At 31.4% G+C, this 21,302-nt stretch overlaps 1 protein-coding gene across 1 annotated transcript in view; it reads right to left on the reverse strand.

Annotated features, from left to right (window-relative positions):
• Nucleotides 1–685: 685 nt before the first annotated feature.
• Nucleotides 686–21,302, reverse strand: part of LOC144842138 (uncharacterized) — a 59,601-nt gene continuing 38,984 nt past the window's right edge. Inside the window, exons 10-24 of the mRNA XM_078698519.1 lie at nt 20,919–21,019; nt 20,470–20,628; nt 18,644–18,790; nt 18,236–18,406; nt 17,644–17,858; nt 17,037–17,126; nt 16,548–16,739; nt 16,057–16,302; nt 5,957–6,151; nt 5,634–5,795; nt 5,117–5,419; nt 3,896–3,976; nt 3,595–3,802; nt 3,310–3,345; nt 686–3,107 (exon numbers count right to left, since the gene is read on the reverse strand). Of these exons, the coding sequence (XP_078554645.1) occupies nt 2,578–3,107; nt 3,310–3,345; nt 3,595–3,802; nt 3,896–3,976; nt 5,117–5,419; nt 5,634–5,795; nt 5,957–6,151; nt 16,057–16,302; nt 16,548–16,739; nt 17,037–17,126; nt 17,644–17,858; nt 18,236–18,406; nt 18,644–18,790; nt 20,470–20,628; nt 20,919–21,019 (2,836 nt within the window). The 3' untranslated portion in view covers nt 686–2,577. The remainder of the gene's footprint in view (nt 3,108–3,309; nt 3,346–3,594; nt 3,803–3,895; nt 3,977–5,116; nt 5,420–5,633; nt 5,796–5,956; nt 6,152–16,056; nt 16,303–16,547; nt 16,740–17,036; nt 17,127–17,643; nt 17,859–18,235; nt 18,407–18,643; nt 18,791–20,469; nt 20,629–20,918; nt 21,020–21,302) is intronic.

Below are 21,302 nucleotides of genomic sequence, written 5' to 3' on the forward strand. Positions count from 1 at the left end.
TCCACACACAACATATTCGATTTTAACTAAACTGAAAATGTTCATGAATGAAACTTGTCGGTTCTAGTAATGGAGGAAGTATTACATAGTTCGCATATTACTAATATTACGTAGGCATACGGTACGTAAACTTTAACAAGACTTTAAAATGTTTTGATTACACCGATTTTCCGGGTTGTTTTCTTCAAAACTATAGAAATTGGAAAAAAAACCCCGAAACAATTGATATTTCTGGGGCGATATATCCGGTACCTGGTAAAACCGATAATGAACTTCTGACCAATGAGAAACCACCGTCACTACCTCACATGTACGCACGCGATATCCCCGAACATGATCAATAAGTTGTCAGACAAAACGATTTGGAAATTCTAATATTTAAATTAACAATAACCAAGGCAATCTAACAACAAGAAACAGCTCCGGAGATCAGGTTAATCTGTGGCTGCGCCACGAACAGTTCTACACGCCCCTTAACAGATACTGCGCGCCGCGGAGAATATGTTAAATGAGTATTTGTATACTGTTGGTATTTGTCGCAGTCAGACATAAGATCAAATTACTGTCACGAGTTCCTATCTTGGCAAGGCGAGCACGTGTTTGGATGCGTGTGTGAATTCTTAATTTTAATCAAGATTACAACAAAATGAGGTTAGGTTTCAAAATTTATTTCCATATTGCGGTATGGTTATTTGGAAAATAAATAGTACATTATTGATAATTTATGTTCAATGTTTGACCTACAATTAACTGTTAAGTACACCCTTCGTCTTTTATTTCAAACACAAAATGTTGTTGTAAGTAGCCGTGGCCTACTTATCCCTCTACGTTTAAATACTTTTATACAAATTTTAATATTGAGAATATGTAAATATCTTTGTTTTTCAGCTAAGGCTGCGATGACGATATTTGAAATAAATGAAAATGAATGAAAGATTCAGCCCGCAATAGGACTCTATATAAACTGGATATACCATTGTGAACATATCTTACTATTATGTTATGTGATATAATAATATGTGTAATTGAATAAATAAATAATACAATATTAATTGATTAGAATGATAACTATAAGAAACATTTTTGTCACAATCCGTAATAATAAACAATAAATAGGTGTGAACCAGAACCTGCAAGTTCAACCAGTTCATTGCTAAATAAGGAAAACTTTAAGTTTGAATCAATTATTGCGTTTTTAAATTATATAAAATAAATAATAATATCACACTTTATGTGGCAGATTTATTTTCAAAAAATCTAAAATTATGCACATTTTTTTGACAACATTGAATTTCTATAAGATAATTGTAGAGCAGTAGATACTGTATGTTTTGCCATTAAACATGTGTGCTGCACTGTTGTCTATGTCTAAATCTTATCTTCACTTAAATAATGTATATATAAGCTAGCCTCAGCTGCTTATTAATGTTTATGCTTCATATATTAACAACTATAATAGATATTAAACTATTTTACTAAAATAAATCTAGTACACTATGCAAACATGATATTAATTATATAGTAGATTATATTATTATGATTAATTTATCGTACCGAATACCATAGGCCTATTCTACAAAAATAACATTTAGCAGTAAAACAAAACGCTCATTTTAAGCAACACATAGAAAAATACACCTCAAAAACATTGCAAGCAACACCACCAAGTGATAAACAAATGTATGTTTCCGAAATATAAAATAAAATGTTTCAATTAAGAAGAAAATTATATGGTATCAGACTTCTTTTAACTAAGAAAGTGAAATAGTATCAGACTTCTTTTAACTAAGAAGAAAGTTAAATAAGTACCAGACCTCTTTTAATTAAGAAGAAAGTAAAATGGGTATCAGACCTCATCTAATTAAGATTTTGTTTGGATACATTATTAGTTAGGCCTATACCCATTCTTAAAAATTGCTTTTCCGCTAACCTATACTAATTGTAAATACCATACCGATACTACCCAGTATGTCTGTATCGCATCAAACTTGGCCACAATTGAATGAATACCAAGTTCGATAGGGAGTAGTATTTCTTAATAATTTCCGCCTATAAACAACAGTATTCATCTAAATCGCGCCAAACTTGACAACAATTTTCAATTATTTAGGGGTACTTTTAAATGGAAGGACCAAACTGCTATTACCTATAGCATGTAGTGCAATAGAGGAAAACCTTTTCGTTTAGGTGGATATTTGTATGTGGGAAAATATAATACTGTAGTTTGCTTTACAATCAGCCCCGAAACGTTAGTCGAAAGTTATCGAATAATACTTCCTTGCCTTTTATATCTGTTTTTGTTGTTGTATTTGGCGGAAATTGAAATCAATTAATATTACATTTACTGGCTGCAAAGCTCTGTCTACATTATTTAACTTATGTGACAAAAAAATCTGATGTGCACATATATGGACATGATGATGTGATATCACTACCATATATGGGCATATCACAACTTTTTTTTGTCAAAATACTATGACAGTGTAGACAGAGCTTTATATTGTTTACATTTAAAAATTGGAATCCAAACACTTGATTGATTTACCGACATTGAGTTTGGTAATACTCGGCATCAATCTAAGGATGATATTCTAACTTTTCAGCAGGAACAGTCATGTTATTCTCCTTTAAAAATGCAATAAATGATTGCAAGTTATCCTCCCTTAGAATTCCCCTTTGTTCAAGATCTAATATCACAGTCCATTGGTTTTTTCTTTGTCTTCTTAGAACACTTTTCAAACGGGAGAGATCTGTTTCATTTTCTTCCGAAAGTGCGTCACCGAACTGAATTAGTTGTTGTCGATACGTTGAGAAGGATGTGATACACTGGTTGGTTTTATCAAATGTCTCCTTTAACAGTTTATTGGCCTCCAGAACACCATTGGTACCAGTGACATTAATTGCGTCAATAAGAACTTTAACGTTGGTAGTGGTAAGGTGGCCAGATCGTTGCAATAGCTTGAAGAATTCTTGGCAGTTAGCCTCCTCCAAATCATTGTAAGGTGTTATCAGATCTTTGCATAACACCTTCAGTTTATCAAGTGAGCCATGTTCATCATACCAGCTCGATACGTTTACCAAGATTTTTTCAAACTCTTCGGATGATCCTGTAAAAAGAAAACCGAAAACAAGTACAGCATATTCAGATTTTCAAGTTCAATATTGTAATAATCACAATGTGCAGTATGGTGAATACTATCAATTTGCAAACGAATACATGCATTATTTAGTACCCAGTGTATATCGTTTGAATACCATAAACACATTCAATTCACGAGTAACTTTCCCATTATATATTATATTAGTTACCTGGATAAATTGGTGATGGCTCTACACTACTTCTGCCTGGAAATGAAATGATAATAAATTATGTTATATTTTAATATATTCCAAAGTTGTGTAAATATAATTACAGTATTATCATTACAACAAATTACATAGTGACGTTAAGCAATATTCACATTACATTGCACTGAATCATATCATTGTTATGTGTTTGTAGGTTAAATATGTATATATGTACATACATACATATTTATTTTTTTTTCATATTTTATTTTATTAAACACAATATTGATGAATGTGTAATCCCACCTTCCAAAAATAAGCGCTTTAAGCGATCAGTTTTCATGGACTTCTCGCCACATGGAACAATTCTGTTGGCTTCTTTTAAACAATCTTCCAGATAATGAAAATGGTTTTTCTCTGATTGACAGGCGATACACAACACACATAGTTTGTAACCGATTCCTTCATTAGTTTTCAGCACAGTTTTTAGTTGAAGCTGTAAATAGCTTAGTATCTACAACAAATAATAAATAATAGATATCTTAAATTAAACGTTTTTATAACTGCATTCAGATAAGCTATTAAATTAAAATCTTAGAATCTTTACCTCAATGCATAAGCTCGGGTTTGGTCCATATATTACCTCTGTGTCATTTTCGTCAACTTCAGTTCGACGGGATATTTCAAGCTGTTAAAAAAAGATGTCTTTATTTGTTGAATTAGTTAACATACATTTTATCTCACACTGCTTACGTCTACTTATATTCATTACTGTACATTTATCGGGTGCATATAATGCATCATTTGATTTTTAGAATTTTTCAGAGAATTACCACACGTTGGGCAAGCTCGACACCAAAATATTAAAACTTTAAAACAAAATCGCCTCTATAATAATTAATAACTAGAGGGTACTCCGAGAGGACAAACCTCCGCCTACTGTAAAAATCCCCTACATAAAATGCCCCCTGAATATTTTTTTTTTACATTTTTTTTTATTAGTTCTAAGTGTAAATATGCTAACTGCACACTACAAAGTTGTGGATGACAGTGTGGTGTAATGGTTATGTATCCAGCCTCTCACAGTTGAGATCGCTGGTTCAAGTCCCACTGAGGTTTTTTTTTTTTTAGTATTTTTTTATTTCTTTTTTGTTGTTGTTTTTTGTGGACCTTGATCTTTGACTCTGACCCTTCAAAATTTAACTACAATTATATGATGTGTCGTTGATCATTGTGGCTAAGTTTGGTGAGAATCGGATAAAAACTGTGGTCTCTAGGCAGTAAAATAGTTTTTTGTTATTTGTGACCTTGACCTATGACCTTTTCCCCTCAAATTCGAACTCGTCCGAGCTTTTGGGGCATAGATCATTGTGGCCAAATTTGGTGAGAATCGGATAAAAACTGTGGCCTCCAGGCTGTTCACAGACAGACACACACACACACACACAAACATACAGGGGTGAAAACATAACCTCCTTGGCGGAGGTAATAATTATTCTAAACTTCTTTTATTTTGTTTTACTTTCTAAAGTACTTTTATTTCTAAGAATCTTAGATGAATACATCTTATTAGAATATAGATATTCTGTTGTAATCACAGCTAGTATTACATCTCTATATCTGTCGTCATGATTAGACGTACTTGGTTCTCACTACTGCTATAACTGGATGAACGTTTATGAGACCAAATTTCTACACGCAGAAAATGATCGGAAATAAATGATAATTTGGTATTTGTTTAACAACTTTCTAATGTTAATCTAGCTACTCGACAGAAATAATACATATTCAAATTATGGTAAACAATGAGTTAAATGAATATTCGTACCTTCAACGCATGCTTGTTTTTGTCTTGATGCTCGATTTGCACGGCACCTAAACGAACTTCATGATCTCCAAAGTCAAAATCACTACGATTTTGAAATACAACTGGGTCGCGTCCTCTACCTTTAAGCTCAATCAGGTTCAGAAATGCAACAACCAATGTATTGTACACAGCATTAGGAAGGAAGTCCGTAGGTGTAAGATAAAGCGATACCTTCTGTTTCTTGTCCTTTTCAACTTTAAGGCTTTCATCCTTATTTTTCATCCGACATGGAACCAGGAAAATCCGGTTATCTTCGCTTTCATGCTAATGTAAAATAAGTGTAGTTTATGAACAATAATAACATCGAAATATATTACTAAAATTATCTCAGATTTAGATAAGAGCCAATATGTTATTTATTTTATTTATTTTATTCCTTTCAGTAAAGACAATACAAACATAACATAAAACGTGAAAGTGGAGCACTGAGGAGAGACAAAAGCTGTCAAAGACTACTATCGCCAAAGGGCTTACTTACTTCTAATTTCTCATAGAGCAAACCAAATGTTTTCATCACTTCAGTAAAGATTTCAAGACGATGTGGATCTTCCTCTAATTCATGTTTCCATAAATACCGTAGCAGTCTTTCCTCGAGTATTCCTTCCTTGTCAAGCTTTTTCCATAGCATCCTTAGTGTTTTCTGTTTCAAAATAATAAATAAAAAAAATTTCAAACGTATTCATACAACCGCAATAAATGTTGACATCAAACAACTAAATAAAAGCAATCAGTGCTGTATCAACATGCCAACACTCCCACATCTGGTTGATGACAATTATGTTGCTAAGTTTATCTACCTACCTCTTTTATAACTGGATCTTTTACTGTGATTACTTTTGTCAACATTTCAATCATCATGCAAAGATTTGTTATCACTGTGTTTCTTAATTTCTTATTAGTACTTGAATACATGATAACTCCAATGTCATTCAGGTACGTTATGGCAGTAAATATCCCTTCTGTTGAAATTCCACATTTAGTGCCAATTGTAGATGTCTAATTCAAAATAAATTGTAATAAATTTGATGATTAAATGTTATTATTTCCCTGAAAAATAAATGGCAAACAACTTGTTGTTGAATAAAACATATTGTTATGTAACATAGTGTAGTATTTCACTTGACTAGAAATTTTGAAAAAAAAGGGTAAATTAGAAGCACTATGTCAGGGGAAGTCAACATGTTGCTGGTTAAATGTAACTGTTTCATTGTATTATTTAAAGGCAAAATCATCATAATATGACGTAATATGCAAATAATATAATTGTTAACAGTATACATGAAACCTATAATATATACATATTTTATACTGCATATATTTCAACTTTACAAAGGAGGAACCCGTCAATAGGGATCATCAATCATTGAAACAGTCTCTAAAGTGACCGTATACCAAACACATAGTTTATCCCCTGAAGTGACACAGTGACACAACACTTGTATCACAATATATCATGACAACAGCATCTTGTTAATTTTGGAACAAAATGATAAAATAACAACTTTCGTACTTATATATCGGTCGCAGTAGACACAATTTATTACATTTTTATAAACAGAGCAAGTAACTTGATAAGTTTGAAATAATCGATAGTATAAACACACCTCATCCTGGTACCAGGTCTCCTATAGTAACATTGAATCGCACCCGAATTTATTAGGTAATTAATACATAGCATAAATAATTAGTTAAATACGTACAGTAAAGCAAAGGCCTTAAATATAATCAATTAATTAGTTGAATATCTAAAAACATTGTAGTTCACGTAATTATAATTAGTTGAATCACTAAAGTCACATGTAGTTCGAAAAAAGTAAAGGCCTTAAATAATTGTTATTTTTATTATCTATTTTTATTTATTTTTTATTTTATGTGTTTTAATTATTATTATTTTGTATTTATCTATGCTATAAACATTTAATAACTATCTAGCGTCTGTTAAATAATTACTTTTATATAACACCTAAATAAATTCCTGTCATTTGATTGGACGATTGTGGGTCACATGGCGTGCAATAGTACGCACTATTAAACGATCGTTTAATAGTACTTTTTTAAACATTTTGTGTACGAAAAAAAAAAACGTTTCGCAGATGAAAAAAAATTTAGAATACAAAAATTACATTGAAATACAACAGCGCCACCTGTCGTCCTGCCTCTGTTTGTAAAAACACCACCGCGAGATATGCAACAGCAGCAGATTTTTGTGTACGATTTAGAGATATATAATATGTACTAATTTCATTCAAAAAGGCATTTAAATTAGCTTTAGATCGTTTTTAGGATTTTGATTAATTAATGGGGACAACCCTACAAGACGTGGAATCGTTGGAAAAACCATAATTAGCCAAGATAAGTTCCAATTGTCTGTCGAAGTTTTGCCTTTCATTCAGCCAATCTAGTACTACTACTAGGTCTAGCCTAGCTAGGCCTGTTAGTATTAGGCTAGGCCTAGCCTAGGCGTTTTAGCCTTGCTAGGCATAGGATTGTTTGGTCGTTTGTTGACATTATTATTATTATGGATAAAATCCATATAAATATAACATTTAATATTATAATATTAAAAACCAAATGTTACTGTTTTAATCAATCTGAATGAAATGTAGGCCGCTTGGCTAGGGCTACCTTATTTTTTATTCAAATGACAGGAATCCTAGATGTTAAAACAAATAATGAATGTTTAATATTCGTGTAATGGTACAAATAATAGCATTTGGTGAATGATGAAAGGTTATATCAACTCGGCGTTGCCTCGTTGATATAACCTTTCATCATTCACCTCATGCCATTTTGTATTATTACATTCATAAACATTCATTATTTGTATAATATTTCATTTAAAAGGCCAAATCCAGACAAGCAAAAGCTTTTTATTTAGTCTTTTTGTCAAATAAGTTGAGAAATGTAATTTTAGTATATATTATTATTTTACATTTTGACAATAAAGAGATATGTAGGGCCTATGTATAATTAAAATAAATAATTAGTTGAATCACTAAAATCAAATTTTAATTGGCACGGACGTAAATATCTGGGTTCCAGACGGAGTTTTGACTTAATTATTAGTAAAAAGATAAATATTTTTGCACATATGGCGTTTCATACATGTACTACTTGTGCTTTCCAGACATCAAACAGTCGACTGGCGGACTAACATACAAAAGACAATAAATACAGACTTCGAGCGACGAAAAGTAAAAACCTGTCATTCAAGCCCTGTATTTGTCCTGCTACTCCCTGTCATATATACTTAATATCAATGAGTTATTCATTTTGCCGTGTATCCGTATTTGAGAGGAGACCGGGGATGGTTGTCACATTATTCAGTTTTTTTTTTCTCTTTTGTGGCAGCAACCCAATTTTATTGCAATGATAAACAATATGGTAAAGGTTACAGTATATTTTCTATCTATCTATTTATCAATGAATATTTAAGTGATATTACACAGACTGAGGTTAAAAGATTATACTAAAGTATTTTGATATTGTGTTGAAATCTAGATAAAACAAATATGTATACAGAGAAAATTTATATTACAGAGCTAAAACGATATAAAGATTGATATTTAAAAATTGAGATTCGATATAATAATGATAAAATGGTATATTGCATTATAAGATTATGTTTTGTTTGAATACTTTGATAAAATTGTATAGTTTTACATTTTGAACATAATATTGCTTTCATTATTTACATGAATTATATGATAAAATAACAAACTAATAAATATTGCAAAGCTAAACCCAAACCGAAGTATGGGGATACGCCCTCGTCGCTAGCCAGGTTTATTTTTATAGTTCTAATTTAAGTCCTGGCAGTTGCGTCTCGGTCATCCCGGACTCGGGCGCCTCCTAGAAAACAATTATAGGGGCATTCCACAGTATTTTTTTGTTACGGACGGGACATTTTTGAGAATATAACTAGACATATCTTAGAAATAAAAAAGAAAACAAGATTCAAAATAGAATAAATGTATACATATATGGCCAATGTTTATTATGAAAGTCAAAAAAAGAAAAAAGACTGTACAAAAAAAATTTTATTATGAAAATTGTATGCGTCGCGGATGGGACGGCAAATGGACATAACTTTTGAGAAGGTTTACGTATTGTAATATTTCTCCTCATTTAAAAGAGATTTTAAAATTTGTTTTGTATTATTATGTTGCCAGATAGTTGTTTTAGATAACTGAATGTTAATTATAAAAATTGAACTGAAAATTTATTAATAAATATGATTTATATGTCGTTACGGACGGGACATTTCTAACGTCGCGGACAGGACAACTTTGTCCACGTTAACAAATTGTATAATTTTGCTATTAAAAAAATCTTTTATTTACAAATCAAAATATAATTCAACCTTTGAAACACTGTTTAAAAGTTTATGTCAAGGGAAAATATTAAAATTCATAAATATGAAATATTATTTATAAAATTAATTATTCGAAGAGTTATAACGAGAAGCAATATTGTAAAATGTTATCAAAATATTTATTTACACTAATATAAAAGTTATGCTTGGCATATTAAACAAGACTTCAAGATATTAACACATTTAAGGCGAATCTTAAAAATTGGCGTTGGCGTTTGACGTCTGAATTTGTTAGTGGATCCAAGTTGCATCTGAATTTTCCTTCTATCCTTGCTTGGATTAATAACTGTAGGTCTACTTCTATTAAAATTCAATCTTAATTATTTAGTATCTGATTTATAAAAGGTTCTTGGTTGCAAATTCACCAAAGAATGAAATCTACAAAGCGGTGACCGCACCCAATACTCCTATTCATACTGGTCATGTTGTTTTGGATTTAGGTATTGTTCTTTGTGGATTGTTATTTTAAATACAGACCACAATGTTTTGTGATTAATAAACAACAGTTAACACCTTTGTACAGTACTTCTCAGCCTACAGTACAAAAACACTTTTTAATTCTTACAATATTGTCATCACATCCATAAAAAAAATGTCCCATCCGTAACATTCAATAAATTTTGATAGTAATGTTTTTTTAATAAAAAATACAAGTTTTAAAAAACTTGTTTAAATCTATTGCAATTTAATATCCTTAGGAGTTGAAAATTAAGATTTAAAATTAGGAATTAAATAACAATTTTAAAGCCATTACTTCAATAAACACAAGTGAGGAAAAACCCCCAATCGAAATGTCTCAGAAGTAACAATTATGAATTTTGAAATGCAAGTATGAAATTAATAAACAATTTTAATAAAATACTTTATTATGAATAATTGGAGCTTACTTTGAAAAAGAAGTAACTGCAGTATATTTATGGGCAAAAATGTTAACAAGATGCATGGTTTTATTATGAAATAAAAAGGATTTAAATGATATGGCCCGTCCTTAACAAAAATGTCTGTCCCGTGCCTACGAAAAATGTCATCAATATATTTTTGAATATGATATTTTCACCAAAGGTTTCAAAATATTTGTTTATAATGTATTGCATATAGTTTTAAAAGGAGAAAACAAAATATTAAATTGTGGTATCAATACTTTTAACTGAAATGTAAAAAACACCATAAAACTACTATTAAAATGTCGCGGATGGGACAATTATGAATTTTGAAATGTATATATGAAATTTAATAAACAAAATATGTGTTATAAAATGCTTGAATATGTACAATGGGGACATAGAGTAACTATATCTGGCAAAAAAATGTTCAAAAGATGCATGGTTTGTGAAATAATTAGGATTTAAATGATATGTCCCGTCCGTAACAAAAATGTCCCGTCCGTAACAATATATTTTTGAAATATGATATTTTCATCAAAATCTAAAATTTTCAAAAAATGTGTTCATAACATAATGAGATATAGTCCTCAGGAGGAGAAAATGAAATATTAAGATTTTTGCATCATTAATTTTAAAATTAATGTAAAAAAACCGCCTAAAACGTCGCGGACGGGACATTTATGAATTTGAAATGGTTGTATGAAATTAATAAACAACAACATTTTAATTAAATACTTGATTATGTATTATTGAGACATAAAGTAACTATATCTGTTGAAAAAGCAGTAATAAGATGCATAGTTTATGAAATAAATAGGATTAAAAATGTCCCGTCCGTAACGCCAAATATGACTTTTTCATATTTAATATTCAATAACTTAAAACATCGATATCAGAAAAATAAAAAAAATGTTATTTAATAAACTTCAACATGTCTACTTTGAGAAATGGCCAAGAGTTACATCAAAATCAGTAAATGAAATTTTTAAACCCACGGACCAAATACTGTGGAATGCCCCTATATAATAATGATGGTAAACTAACAATTGATCTAAATCAAGAAAATATACTGTATAATGTACATTTATGTTTATTCTTGTGTATTTCTTAATTAAATTAAATTTTATTGATTATTTTTCTTTTTAGATAATTGATTCAAGGAGTTTTTCTTTAACGTCGTTCCATTTTTTTCTGGTTTGTTTAGATTACATACTTAGGCCTAAGTATTCATTTGAAATTAAATTTTTTAGTTCTATCTTGAATAAATTCCAAGTGATAATCCGTTTGCTTGTTTTATAAATAATGCAAGATTTGTAAATACTAAATGTAAATAAAGAGATGTTCTGAGTTCCTATAACTATGTCTGACCATTTAGGGAAACCTGGCCGTAGTGTTTCGTTTGTCGGAATACAGTTAACGATCAGTTTACGGAACTTACTCAAATCTGATTGAATACTATTACAGGTGTACAACATATGTTTTTCACTTTCTATTTCTATACAACACTTTTCGCAAAAATCACTTTTATTAAGATTCCACTTCTTTAAGTTTTTTCTACAAGCTAAGATACGATGTAATAATTTAAAATCAAATTGGGCGACTTTTGGAAAATGTTTCATATTGTGAACTTTACAGTACCATGTTTTGTCCCAGTCTATTTCATTTTTACCTAACTCAACTTCCCACTTTGCTTGTATATTGGGGATTTTAGCAATCTGCTAACAAAATGGGTATAATGAAAAGATGCCTTGTATTTTTTATGAAATACGGTTTCTTTGACTTGCAGGTCAATTTGATTGTTTTCTATTGAAGTAAAGATGATTTCTTTCCAAAAACATGGAATTGAATATAAGAGCGTAAAATATTCGATAAGTCCTTTTTGTTTATTGATTACAGTAGGTATCACTTCATCTGAAGTTAGAAATCTGTTATTAACGATAATGTCACATACCGATTTGTATTTGGAATGTAACCATATTTTAAAATAAAGAGATTTTCCACTTGCGAAAATTATATATTTATTTTCCCAAAGTGGTTGTTTTAAAATGTCTTCTATATTTTGTGGAACTACACTAACAATATTATTTAACTTAACCGCTGATTTTAACATTGATACATAAAAATCAGGCATTTTATTCAAGTCAATATGATCTTCAAAGCTAAGCTGAGTAGCACCTATAGTGTATTCTATTGGATACATAAAGTATTTCGGAATATTTTTCCATTTTCCTGGATCGGGACTGAGTAATCTTTTTATCCATGTTAGTTTTAAAGAATCAATTACGGAGTTGAAATTTATCATACTCTTCGCATACTTTTTTTTATAAGAAGAAGTCTTTTAATTTTTTCACGTTGACCATTCCACAGAAAATTATATAGTATTTTTCAACAAGTGGAATTATACATTATGTAAGGGTACATTAATTATGCTTGCGTTATAAATCAATTTAGAGATTGCAAGCGTTTTGATGATTGTTATCCTTCCAAAGAAAGTTAGATTTCTTTTTTCCATAATTGAAGAACGTTTTGTAGTTCAATAACTTTTTCGTCCCAGTTTTTTTTAATACATATATCTTTATCATAGCCTACGTATATCCCTAAAAACTTGATTGGTTCTTGTGTCCATGTGATATTGAAAGGGGTATCATTACAGTCCTTCTTTGAACCTATCCACATTCCTTTGGTTTTATTTTTATTTAATTTTAGGCTGGATATTTTACAAAATCGTTTCGGTACGGTACTAGGTCCAGGTTATCTTCATTCACTACTTCAGTATGATTTACTGGCATTGGTGGGTCATTAAATAGCATTATATGGAGTGTGACAACCAACATATGTGGCAACCAATCCCGGTCTCCCGTATTCAGAGCGTCATTCTGACGACTGGAGCATTCTGTACTTCTCTACGGAGCGCCATTTATGCCTTTATGAACTTTCGAAATAGAAATAGTACTACGGTTTGGCACCGGTGGAGCACAGTGATATAAAATAGAAATAAGTCACCAATTTAAATATTTTTTCCTATATTAATACACTGTGTTCAACCCAATTTAGCACCAGTGGAGCACAGTGATATAGAAATAAGTCACTGAATTTTAATATATTTTCGTATGTTGTTAATACACTGGGCTCACAAGTAGACCTAAATTGGCGCCAGAGTGGAGCACAGTGATATAAAATAGAAATAAAGTAACTAAATGTTACTATACTGTGCTCAAGTGGACCCAATTTGGCGCCAGTGGAGTACAGTGATATAAAATAGAAATAAAATCACTAAATTTGTATATCTTTTTGTATGTTAATACATGCTCAAGTGGACCCAATTTGGAACCAGTAGAGCACAGGTATATAAAACAGAAATAAGTCACTGAATTTTAATATATTTTCCTATGTTAATACACTGTGCTCAAGTAGACCCAACTTGGCGCCAGATTAGAGCACAGTGATATAAAATAGAAATAAAGTCACTAAATGTTACTACTATTCTCGTATGTTAATACACTGTGCTCAAGTGGACCCAATTTGGCGCCAGTGGAGTACAGTGATATAAAATAGAAATAACATCACTATGTTAATATATTTTCGTATTTTAATACACTAAATGCTCAAGTGGACCCAATTTAGCACCAGTGGAGCACTGATATAAAATAGAGAAGAAGAGACTGAATTTTAATATCTTTTTGTATGTTAATACACTATTTTCACCAAGATAGTATAGTATAGTATAGTACTTCTATAGGTCATTACACTGAATAAAGATCAGCGAGTCACAAATAAGAAACACGACTGCAAAAATGGCGTTTGGTATCACATTGAGTTTGAAAAACGAGTGTCTATGCCTAGTAATATAAGGAGAAAAGCATGTAGTCATACGTAATAACCACGGCCGATTCATACAACAAGCGCTTTGTTGGACACACTCAATGGCATTCTCATGATAATAATAATAATAATAATATTTATTTCCACAAATAATAAAGCAAAATACAGAGTAGCATAATACTGTAAATATACAACTGATAATGAACATAAATAATATAATGCAAGAAAAGAAGTTGGTAAGTGGAAAAGGTGCTTAAGCACGGCGCACACTAGAGCTATCGGCTGAGCCAACTGGCATGAGTAAAGGGTCTTTCACACCTGTTCCGGCACTGTTCCAGCCCGGGGTCGGAAAATCCAATTGAACGTCAATGTTTCGTTTTCACGCGGCTATGCGCATATCGATTGGAGCGTCGTGAAAACGAAACATTGATGTTCGATTCGCCGGACCGGTGAAAGACTCTTAACACTTGGCTCGTTAAAAAAATGCCACAAGCTGTGATCGCGTTCTATTGGACGCACACTAAACGCCTTCAGTACGCGATTTTCTGATTGGATAATTACTTACTACGCTATACGGCACGCGCTGACATATTACAATAAATCAGAACATGTCATGCGCAGTGGCATTTTTTAATGAGCTATCTGCTCACGTTCGGACACTTGAGGAAAATGACACGCGTGCCAAAAAATATTAAACACGATAGATATTTTCCTCAGCGGCACGCGTGGCTGATTCCTCACGAAATTCCCGGCGCACAGTGTGAGCAAAGTGTTACTCGTGCCAGTTGGCTCAGCCGAAAGCTCTAGTGTGCGCCAAATTGGAACAGCGTATTCAAGAACACGTTGAACTGCGCTTAGGTAGACCGTAACAAGATCAGCAAGAGTCACTCCATGGCGCTTAAGGGTACGTATATATTGTTTGAAGGTTTGCATGGCGAAATTGTCAATTAATCATCGACGCAGACATGTCAATAGAAAAATCAGACTGCGCATACAATTTCTACATGTGTACGTTTTATTCTAAAAAAATGCAACAGTTGATTCGCGTTGGAGACATGGAGTTCAAATAGCGTGTTTGTTTGATTGGAAAATCGTTTGATGTCACCGTCGATGCGTATCCTTCTATACCTTGTTTGGAGAGAGCTGCTGCTGCTCAGAGCATCCTCACTTGTAAACCATATACAATATGCATATTTATGAGCTAACTCAGGTCAAGGGTTAAATTAAACCGGAACACACAGACAAATGGCTTCTGGCTAATCAATTTTTACTTTAAATTACCATTTTCTCAAGTAAATAATTCTTTTTTTCGATCAAATTTGTTGTCAAAGTGAATAGCCTAACTTATATGTACAATTAAAATGGCCTATTTTCAACAACAAATATTTTTAAAAATTATTTTTTCAAGGGGAAAATATATATTTTTTTTCTTTTTCCCCCGATTCCTATTTATTCATTAATTATTCATATGACGCTCTGAATATACCTCCGTATTTTCCGGCGAACTTATCGACGATTAAAAATATTGAATGTCGCCACCCATGGTCATTTTGCCGGAAGCCAGTAGGTTGTACACCGCGAGTATGTAAAAATAATCCTGTGATATCTACAAATTTCGATCGGAAACGCTAAATGGAACAATATTGTAATACTGAACACTAATGTTAGATGAGGTAGGTATCCAAGGCCGAGATCCTTTTCAAAGATTTTCCATTGTGCTCGCCTATGTCAGAATTAAGCATTATTTATATATAGAGAATGTTTACTGTCGTGATTAAAAAACAACAACATACAATTCACGATTCAAACAAAAATCTTACCTCAGTAAAAGTAATACACAGTGTTCTTTTTCCAATTTCTTGCAACTTTTCTTGCAAATCCACCCATTTTAATGGAACACTTCTCACCATGGCCTTCATGTAACGACCAACGTTTCTCCTAAGTTGTTTAATACCTTCATGCGATTTTACAGTGTTATCGACCATGTACATGTGTCTATCTACATGTTCGGCATATGGCATTTCCTTCATTGTACGAAACATTGTACTAAACTTCTCCTCCACTTCCTTTGATAAACAAATGTTTCCATAATTACAAGAAATAACTTACTAAGTTAATTATAATTGTATTATTTCTCATTCTGATTTAAATAAGTCTAACCGATAATTAACCTTATACACGATTGACCGAGGACCGTACGCTATTAAATGTCATCACTGTATCTGTTTTAAATAATTCAGCTTTAATTTCGACCGTTTATACCACATACCGTCGCAAAATTGTAAATTTAATATAAATATACGTCTGTTACCTTGATCCCTTCTTTGGTTTTTGACTTTTTAAATTTGTCTATATGTGTAGCAACCAAACAGATAGGAGGTGACTCGATGATCTGGCCATCAATAGTAATGGGACTTCCTGGACCATGTGGTAACACAGTATGTTCATAAATAGACCTTATCCAAAACATATTCATTTCCAAATTAGTCATTCCTAGTTCTTTCTAAAATAACAAATAAAAAGGCAATCAACTTTTATAAGCTAAAACCATACTTAATATATAATATAATCTGTTCACTATATTTACTAGGTCTTCATTCCAAATATAAATATTGATTAACTTTAACATTACTAAATTTATAATATAGGATCACAGATTTACAAATAACATTTTTTGCCATACAGTTTAAAAGTGTTTACATTAGATAAATAATATTATGTCTTAATGAAGATGGTAATGCATCCGATAATCAACCTAATTAATGAATAATAAAACAAACATAAACAGCATTGAACTTACAGTGTCTTTATCTCGCGGCTCAGCTGGTTCATTCAAATTATCACAGGCATTAAACGCTACACAGTACGATACTCTATTTGTGAGGAAAAACTAAACAAAATACAGCTTATATTAATAATTGTTTCTTTATACGCCAAGAAATTCATTTGGGATGTCTTAATGTAATAACACATACTGAAAATGAGAACATCAGAATGTTTTTTGTACAGAGATGAAATCCCTTAAATGTTGTTCAGATTGGCAACAATGTGTCCAAAAGGATTTCATCCATCTTATTGTTGTACTTTTATTATAATATAATAAAAGTATTGTATAATATTGTACTTTATAATTATAGAAGATTATAGTATTTTAGATGATACTATAAAATATGATACAGAAACTATTAAACAAAAACATATGACAAATTTGAATATGATTTAAATTAAATTCATTAAAAATATATATTCAATGCATGGACGTAATAATTTAAAGCGAACAAATAAATCAAGGGATGCATGACAAATATGACAGTTGTTTTAGTGAGTTTAGTCTTTAAGCTTCTCTGCATGATGAGCGAATGAATGACAATAAGTAATAGAAAATTGAGGGCAAAATACGAACATACCCTATGCGTTATATAGTATTCCAGTTGACCTGCGTAGTCCCATATAGTAGTTAGGTCACTTGGAATACTCTCTGAATCATCCAATACATGTCCTTTTAGCAATTTCCTAATCATTGTTCTCGGCCAGCTTGTCCTCTGTCTTTGCTTTTTTATTTTAGCGACAACTTTTCTTTGAATTGAGTCGGGAATTGTCGGATTTTCTTTTGGTTGACTCTCTAAATTCAAATTATTATTACAAATCAATGGGGTGGGTGATGACAGATGTATCAAGTAAAATAAATTAGATACGCATGTATATTGGATAGATGGACTGATCTGATTGGTTGTGTCACTCAATGAGTAGACATAAGGAATATAATAGGGATAAGTGTATACAATAAGATGGATAAAAATCATTCAAAAAGTTTACAGAGTAGTAGGATAAATAGGCAGCGATTATTATTGGTTGTCCATTTTTAATAATGTTATTTGTGTGAAAAAAAAAAAATCACACTCTTTCCTGGCTGGACAAATGTTTTTAAAATAACTATTTCCAGGTTGTTTCATGGTATAATGACATTAATTATAAAGAAAACCAAACAATTGGCCCAACCTTTTCTGGCCGAATCCTCTGTCAATGACATGTAATCAAACGCTTTGGAATCCGCTGTAAACGTCTCGCCTAAAGGAAGTTTGTTGGAAGATGTTTTTTCTTTCATCTTTGAGGTGAGTTCTTCCACTACAGAGTACTCATCTTGCTGAGTTTGCTTGAATCTCGAGTTTTCTGTCGGCGAAAATTTATAACTAAAAATTATTAGAATCCTGTCTCCTTTCTATGCATTACGACTAAAATGGTGTTATTATTAGATGATAGTACAAACCACTTATACACCTTGTCGATGTGTTATGGGTGGATTACAGTAGCACTTTCATAACCGTTCGGCCATTCACTCCCCATTGCCTGATGCATGATTGTCTGTACGTTTTATATTATTGATATTTATTCGAAAAAAGATCAAACCTTTCACTGTAGAGTCAAAAGATGTAGAATCTTCGGAATCAGATATTGAAGAAGTTGAAACTGTACTCTGTACATGACATTTTTTTTCGGTTGACGTAATCTTTTCCATCTTTGTTGTGATTTGTTCAGGCGTTTGATGGGATGTTTCTGAAATTCATTAAAAATATATTTTAATTTAATAAACAATATTAAAATATTCGACTATTATGATATGATTCACCACGGTTTTGTACTTGATAAGCTGACCAATATTGTTCCCATTGTAAAATGTAATGCTGCTGACGTAACCGATGCAAATAATTACAGGTTAATAGCACTTGTTAGTGTTACTTCCAAAATATTTGAGGCCATATTGGTAGATCACTGTGATAACACGTCGAAACTGACGATTGTCAACCAGGCTATTCCTTTAATTATTGCATCTTTTTGTTAAGCAAATTGTTAAATACTAACATAATCATGATAGTCCGGTTTACTATTGCTTTCTGGATAAACCTAAAGCGTTCGATTGAGCATGTTTGTTACGAATAACGTTCCCTCATATTATGAATATTGGAGGAACTCCATTTATTTACCTCCGCTAAGGAGGTATATGTAGTCGATCGCGTTTGTCTGTTTGTTTGTTAGCAGAATTACTCAAAAAGTAATTACAAGATCTTTACCAAAATGAAAACACAGATAAACATGTGGTCAAGGACCACTCCATTAAATTTTGGAGGAAATTCCGACCACGGCGAGCAGTCTTAAAGTAACAAGTAAACTGAAATTGCATTTTCTCGAGAACTACTTATCCAAAAAACTTCATTTTTGTACAAGAGGCAAGAGTTAAAATTTGTGATTTGTAATTTGAAAATATAAATTAATTTAATTTACAGGTTTTTTGATACGACTAGTTTAAAAAACCTATTTCTTTCAAATTCACTCGTTTGTTTTTCGCGTTGCTGTTCTATTGTTATTCAACAGAATCTATTGTTAGTTGAAAGGCTGGTTACATAACCATTACACCAAATTCGCATACACATGCTTGTAGTGAAATTAGCCTAAATCACACACAGCATTAAGACACACACAAATATATTATATTTTCCCGGAGAAATATTATGTAGAAGAATTTTACAGTAGGTGGAGGTATGCACTATCGGAGTGACTTTCTAGTTTTAAATTTGTAATTTGACTCTTCCTTGATTAAAACGATAGTCAATGTACTTTGACAATCCAACCGGTTTCAGCGTTGGTGCAAATTGATATTATATTAGAATATTTTTTAGGTTGTTTTTGTGGAAGATGCTATTGTTTACCTGTTTTGTATATTGATGTATTATCCGAATGAATTAATTATGTGGGTATGAGTACATGTAAACTTGATTGCATTTGCTTGGCCCTATTAGATATTATTAATATATTTTTTAGTAAACACAATTTTGCAAGGTGCTATAAATTTAAAAAATTGTAACTGCTTGCATCGATGTGAGTGTGGATTTTTTAATTGTGTTGTAACAGTTATTGTCAAATATATTGAAATATGACATTCTTCTTCTTCTACGTAAAATGCGAGCCATGTCGATAATGTTGTTATTCGTTGTCAGGTAAAGATACAATATATTTATGAAGACTATGAAAACCATTACATTTCAGCTAACAATTCCAATCGGTAGTTTATAATCATTTGGGAACACTATTTAATCATTGGTACTGTTATATAAGGTAATTTATCCACACAGTATTTTACCAGTTGATTCCGCAAAATAAATAACCTCACAACATAAATACATACAAAACAACTATTAAAAAAAATATATGTAGGCCTAGTTATGTAATCATCACACCTGTGTTGTCTAGATCCAATGATGAACTCTGTATGGAATCAGATGTAGATTTTGAACAATCTAAACTTTCTTCCCCTTCATTCATTTGTTCATTTATTAACTTCGTTGCAAGTTTTTCTGCAAGTGCATTTTCCCGTATTTGTTTGTTAAGCTCCATAACTATAAACAAAAGTCAACTACAGTTATAAACAATGTTGACCAGATAGAAATCATAGAGATTAATTAAAAGACTAACGTTACATAAATCAGATATATCAATTCTTTATAACCTGAAAATAACATAGTATTTATTATAGGTTATTTTTAAGTAATAGTATTTACTAATAATATGTACCTTACCTTCATTGTGATATTGCTTAACATTTATACAAAAATATTGACTAAAGCAAATCATTATGTGGATGCTGAAAACGAATAGTTAATAAAAGTGTTATTCTTTGAATTCTTACCGTCAATATCTTTCTTCTTCCACTTGATACAGTCTTTTCCTATTGCTTGAAACAGTGTCGTGATAACAATGCCATCTGTAGACGGTTCCTTGGACTTAAATCTATAACAATGTATAATGATCCCAAAAGGTTGGATTATTTTCAAAAAAGTCGGATGTCCAATAGCTAAGAGTAAATGCATTATTGAGAAATAGTGTAATTGTTATTATGATTGCCACACTTTGTAATGACGAAATCAGTCACAATAATATTATTAACCTGTTTATATTGATTAGTTTATAAACTTTAAGAATGAATAATTATTACTGCAATGTCATTACGCATTTCAATAGTATTTTTGCGACGATCGGCTTACCACTGCGATGCGCTATGTGTACGTTAATG

The sequence above is a fragment of the Antedon bifida genome, chromosome 5 (genome assembly GCF_963402885.1).
Source record: "Antedon bifida chromosome 5, ecAntBifi1.1, whole genome shotgun sequence".
NCBI lineage: Eukaryota > Metazoa > Echinodermata > Crinoidea > Comatulida > Antedonidae > Antedon > Antedon bifida.